The following is a 6134-nucleotide window of genomic DNA, read 5'->3' on the forward strand; positions in this document are numbered from 1 at the left end:
AGCCTGGGACCAGAAGTAGAAAGCACCCTTACCAGGTCCCCATTGTTCAGGGAGTTCTGCCACACTTCTCATGTACCTGAGCCCAGATGAAGTAAAAAGCACTTTGGGGTCTCCCAAAAGGCCCAAGTCTGGCACCTAGTCTCCCCAGTGTTCACCCTGGGCAGCACTCAACAAATAACTTCAAATTCTTCTCAGAATTAGGGAATAGCACTCTCTGCTTCATTGGTGGCTAGGGCACCTTGCTATTAAAACCTATGGGGCACTGCCAGGCATCTAGAGTCCTTAAAGAGTCTCAAAGGACTGGAACTTGTCACCCACTATTGATAATGCATTCCTTACCACACTAAGCAGTGCCATTATCTGTCTCATAAGAAAGCAATTGGCACTCACATGAATGGGTACACAAGCAATGCATTTGCATGTGGGTAATTGTGTATTCTTAAGTGAGTACTTATCATGGAGGGTGACTTGACCACATGCACACTATTTTACACTTCATTGCCAGAGTTTGTGAATGTGACTATACAGGAAAGTCTGAGAATTTCTGTCAAATTGAGTGTTTAAAATTATGTACCTGTGTGTAATGTCTACTTGTGAGCACCTGTGCATATGTAATAGAAATCATGTCTATGTACTTGTGTATTGAAGGCTTAGTTGTGACACTGAGAACATGAAATGTGTAATGGCGTTTTTGGAAGTTTGTACTGTGGATACAGTTGTGGGAAATTGTAAGAAAATAGAAACTGGTTGTACATGTGTGTAATTGTGACAGTCTTATATGTGAAACCCTGTGTCTGTGTGGTAGTTTGAATTTATGTGTTTCTTCTACATGACTGAGGTCTTTGGGCACTCGAGAATGTAGGATTGGGAGTGGCTCTGAGCTGTAACACACATCTGAAGGGGGTGTGTGTGTGTGCGCGCGCGCGTGTATATCCTGTGGGTAACATACAGATAATGTGTAGAATCCTAGGAATGTATGGATAGTGAGTGTACCCTGGACCCTGGGAGAGTGTTGCTCTGAGAGTATCTGTATGAACACATGGGCTTTCCCGCAGATTGTGTGAGCCCTTGTGTATGTGCATGTGTATATGTAATCAGAGGGCCTAGTGTGCCACTATTGGATGCTGAAGGTATACATCGTTCTCCGCTTAAGACAAAGGCTGGGCATGTGTTGAGGATTGAGTTCCTCATTCACAGACTAATTTCTCTATCCTCACGCACGCACACCCTCAAGGGCGCCTTCAGGCCCCGAAGGCGCGGGACTCCGCGGAGGCGCGGGACTCCGCGGAGCCGCAGTTGAATCCGGCGCCCGGCGCTCCCTCCCCGCGAGCCTCAGCTCTGCGCTTCGCCCAACCTCAGTGTTGCTGGCGCCAGGCGCCGGGAAGAGCGGCGCGTTTCCTGCACGCCTCGGGCAGGAAACCTGGACCTCCCTCCGCATCCCCCCATCCCCCAAGTACCTCCAGGGCCCAAAGCCCGTCCGAAGTCGCACAGGTGGAACCAGACAGCTCAGGAGTCAGCGATTGTCCCCTTCTGCCCGGTATGCATCCTCTCCTTTATTCACTTCCTTGTACAGGACTGTAATTCCACTTATCCACTCCCTATCAGACCTCGAGGGAAATTGTTCAACCTCTGTGGGCCTCATTTTCCCTATCTATGCAAGGAGAGCGTTGGCCTTTTTCTCCCTGCCTTTGAAGTAGTAACTAATTGCCAGGCATGTAGCAGTCGTCTCGTCAATAAATAATTGTTGAATGAATGGATAATGATTTGTCTTCTTAAAAGAGCGCTTTTCTCCTTTCACGCTCACCTGGAGCAAGACACTCCATCTATCCCACCAAGGGAAAGGATCGGATGGGCTGTGTAAGGCCGGGGAGGATGGAGGGACTCAGGCATGTGACCACCAGCTAGGAAGCCGCCTTGAAGGGAGGTAAGGCTGAGAGTTCCCTCCTTGAAGCATTGCCACCCAACGATTCCTAAGTTCTCAACGCGAGCCCGAGAATGGGGCCTGCAGGGAATTTGCTTAGCCAAGAGGGCTACGCAGCCGGGACTGCGCCTCCGCACCGGTGGATCTAAGACCCTGGGAGCTGCGTTTTGTTTTTCTACCCGAGCGAGCCTTGCGGATGCTGTGCAAGTGGCGGTCCTCTCTGCATGTGTTTACCACCGAACACCATGGCCTCGCAGTGTGATACTTAGCGCTGGTGCCTTTAGGGAATCGAAGATTCTCAAGGAAATATATGGGTGGAGTAGCCCAACCTAGAAGCACTGCTGGCCCTCGGTGCGATACCCATTGAGAGAGGAGGGGAGTCGCGCCTGCTAGAAGCTCCAGGGCCAAGGAGGACGCGCCGGGCTGCCTCTGCCTGGTCGGCCTTTGGACTAGATCAGGCACCCGGAAGGTGAGCACAGAACGCAGGCCCTAGAGCTCGGAACAAACCGGTAAATGCTCCTGGAGTCTGGCTCCCCTTCCCGCCCCATCCTCATCCCGGCCTCTGAAAGGCTATTTCGCTGGTCAGTTGCTGTGTCCCCAGCTGCTGGAGACTTGGCCAGAATTGGCAAGCCAGTAACGACCCCGTGCACAGACAGAAAAGGCTGATGACTCAGGAGCGGGGATGGGTGGGTGGGGAGGTGTTAGGAGTAACGCTGGGGGCCTTCCAGCCTACGACAGCGCCCTCTTGTCTTCTGGCTCAGACCGCCAGCTGAAGCTCGGGACTGGGGACTGCTGGAATTCTATTTTGAATTCTATGGAGTGTAGACTCCAGAATCTTTCTTTCCCTGGGTCTCAGTTTCCCTATCTGTCAAATTAAGGGAGGACTCTAGGTGAAGGCCTCTTTTCATTAGATGATTCTAGATTTCTTTCCTTGGATCCACAGGAAAGGGGTGGCAGCAACAGTCCCTGGCGCTCGCAGGCCTGTACCTCCAGTACGAGCCCCCGCTCCCGCCCAAGCCAGGAACTAGGGGGAGGGGCAGAGGCGGAGCTTGAGCCGGGTAGGCGTCCCCGCGGACGGCCTACTGTGGAGCTACTTTGGCTGAGCGGAAAACCTGGGACGGCCACCCCCTTTCCTACTCCTCCCTGCACCCCTGCCATTGGCTCTAGGGAGAGGTTGACATCAAAGCCGCGGCCTTATATAAGACAGATCCAGAAGGGGAGTCCGCAGAAGGGTTAAATAGGTCTCGGCCATCGGTGTCCTAGCTCTGGACAGAAACTGACAAGAAGGCAGTGGGTTGTGGGTTTCATCTTCAGCCTTGCCCGCGAATTCCTCAAAGCCAGTGCTGGCAGTGCGCTGCCCGAGAGCCCACGGCTGACTCTCGGCAGTCTTGGGGCGCATGGAGAGGCTTTAATAGGGCTGGTGGCGCAGGCCTGGAGCCGCTGCAACATGAACCTCGTGGGCAGCTACGCACACCATCACCACCACCACCACCACCCGCATCCCGCACACCCCATGCTCCACGAGCCCTTTCTCTTCGGCCCGGCTTCGCGCTGTCACCAGGAGAGGCCCTACTTCCAGAGCTGGCTTCTGAGCCCAGCTGACGCTGCACCGGACTTCCCTGCCGGCGGGCCACCGCCCACAGCCGCTGCGGCAGCCGCCGCCGCCTATGCTCCGGACGCCAGGCCTGGCCAGAGCCCCGGGCGGCTGGAGGCTCTCGGCGGCCGCCTGGGCAGGCGGAAAGGTTCAGGACCCAAGAAAGAGCGAAGACGCACAGAGAGCATTAACAGCGCGTTCGCCGAGCTGCGCGAGTGCATCCCCAACGTGCCAGCCGACACCAAACTCTCCAAGATCAAAACTCTGCGTCTGGCCACTAGCTACATCGCCTACCTGATGGATGTGCTGGCCAAGGATGCACAGGCTGGCGACCCCGAGGCCTTCAAGGCTGAACTCAAGAAGGCGGATGGCGGCCGTGAGAGCAAGCGGAAAAGGGAGCTGGTGAGTCCTGGAGCTTGCACGCTCCAGCCAAGGGTGCAGGCGTGATGAGCACCCGAAGGCGGTGCAAACAGTGAAAGGAAAGGAGGCTGCGTTGCCGGGTGAACAATTTTGGAAGGCTGCGGGAAGTTCTGAGATGGTTACAGCCTGTGACTGTGTGCATGGTGGGAGGCAGATTCGTAATTGAGTTCATTTGTAACGTGGGATGATGTTTGTAAAACTGCGTGAACACTAACTCTTAACCCTTTCAGATATCTTAGGGCAGACAGATAGGGCAGCCTTTAAGAATCTGTTGAAATCCCGGGCCCTGGAAAATGCACACACCACATGCAATATTTTGCTTCCAATTTGGAGGAGTCCTGATCCATCCCTGGGCTCTTCCGTAAACCAGGTTAAGAGTAAGTATAGGAATTTGTTGCTTTAACTTGAGGGTGAATTTATGTGCATCAGCTCAGTTATTGTTTTAAAGGGCCTTTGCTGGAGACGCCAGCCTACTTCTATCATTGCACAGAAAGGGAAACTGAGGCCCAGAGTCAGGGCATGAAGGGCAGGGCACCTACCGAATGAGTCAGAGATGGAGCTGGCATAAAAGAGCTCAGGTCTTCTCCAAGTCCAGAGTGCTTTCTGCTGCTCCACACCTGGTTCTGAGGACGACCTGGATGGCTTTTCCTGTAAATAAGCAAGAGCCAGTTTCTGCTTTGGAGATCGTAATTCCTTTTTGGCTTTTCTTGATCCTCTCCAGTGCGGCCGACGCTTACTGGCGCTAGGTTTCTCTGCCCAGGGCTTTGGGGACCTCTGAATACGATGATTTCCAGGCTGGCCAACTAGTTTCTCTAGGTTGATGCGCTCAGGGCCGCAGCGCTGTGTAGCCAGACGAAAAGCCTGGCGGGTTTTTTCCTGACCCGCGGGGCCTCGTGGTAAAGTAGGGAAAGCTCACACAGGGACACGAGGAAAGACAGATAGGCACTTAGGCTCTAAATCGCCGCCTGGGCTGGGGGAGATGCAGGCCCTGTTGGCTCCGAGATCCAAGTAGCTATTGGGCGGATCCCGATCCCCACAGCACGTCGCCGCCGCCTTCAAGTAGCTCAGCCTCGTTCAGGCTGGGGGAGCCTGGTAGGAGGACTCTAGGCTGGGCGGACTCCCGGGATCTGTCGCCTAATCGTCTGAGCTCACAGCGCTGGATCGAAAAGGACCCAACCGCGTTTCTGAGCCCCTATTAAACTAGGTTGGAAAGCCAGTAGGATGGGGGTGGAGGGGGCGAGCGCGAAAACTGTAGGTTCCCACCCCTTTCATCCCAGACCCCTGCTGCCTCCCTTAGGTGCCATAAAGCAAAACCAACGCGTCAGTTTCACCAGAAAATTCTCATTACCAAACCTCTCCAAGCTACCCAGCCGATCCCGGGTCCCAGGAACTTGGCGCATAAAGGCAAATTTATGAGCCTGTTTGCCTATTTCGCAAACAGAAATCCGTCACTTATTTAAAGGCTCCCAGTTACTGCTCCTGACACCTTTTCCCCCACCCCACTTCACGCCGGGCGATTGGAGCAGAAAAATTAAAACCTGTCTCTTTCGCCTCTTTTCTTGTGTGTGTCCCTTGGCAGCAGCAGCATGAAGGCTTTCCTCCTAACCTGGGCCCAGGCGAGAAGAGGATTAAGGGACGCACCGGCTGGCCGCAGCAAGTCTGGGCGCTGGAATTAAACCAGTGAGCCGAGGCCCGCGCCGAGGACCTGGCTATGGCTGGCCAACCCCAGAACCGAGAGGAGAGGAAGCGGCCAAAGAGAGCCAGGCTCTGGGTTTCTGCGGCGTGCGCGAGCCTTTCGCCTAGCCTTTGCTGAGCGTTGGCAGGTCGTCGGCTGCAACCACACTCGGATCGCACGTGCAATGTCATTTGAAATAGTTTTTAATACATTAAGAGAAAGAAATATATATATATATCCACCTCTCCTAACCCAGCGCGGCTCTCAGCGCCACGATGCAAGAGGGAGGGACTGCTGAACCCAAGTGCAAAGACACACCCTTCCAACCCTTCTGGGGCGAATTCGAACTTCAATGCCTTTCCCATTCCGCTATCTGGCTCTCTTTCTCTTTTGAACCTCCTTCAACTTGGTGTCAAGGCCTCCGACGCCCCCCTTATCTAATTAAAATGCAATAAAGAATCAGTAGTTTCTTGTCTGGGAAAGAGAACCTAAAGCAGGAAGATGATGGGCTGCTCTTTGTTGTC

The 6134-nt window shown here is 54.0% G+C and overlaps 1 protein-coding gene across 1 annotated transcript; it reads left to right on the forward strand.

Annotated features, from left to right (window-relative positions):
- The first annotated feature begins 3142 nt into the window (after window positions 1-3142).
- Window positions 3143-5822, forward strand: HAND1 (heart and neural crest derivatives expressed 1). The gene is made up of 2 exons (XM_003782016.3): window positions 3143-3917; window positions 5515-5822. The coding sequence occupies exons 1-2, from the start codon at window positions 3369-3371 to the stop codon at window positions 5617-5619; spliced, it is 654 nt and encodes a 217-aa protein (XP_003782064.1). The 5' UTR covers window positions 3143-3368; the 3' UTR covers window positions 5620-5822.
- The last annotated feature ends 312 nt before the right edge of the window (window positions 5823-6134 follow it).

Source organism: Otolemur garnettii, unplaced genomic scaffold (assembly GCF_000181295.1).
Source record: "Otolemur garnettii isolate 467f Iridium unplaced genomic scaffold, OtoGar3 scaffold00003, whole genome shotgun sequence".
NCBI lineage: Eukaryota > Metazoa > Chordata > Mammalia > Primates > Galagidae > Otolemur > Otolemur garnettii.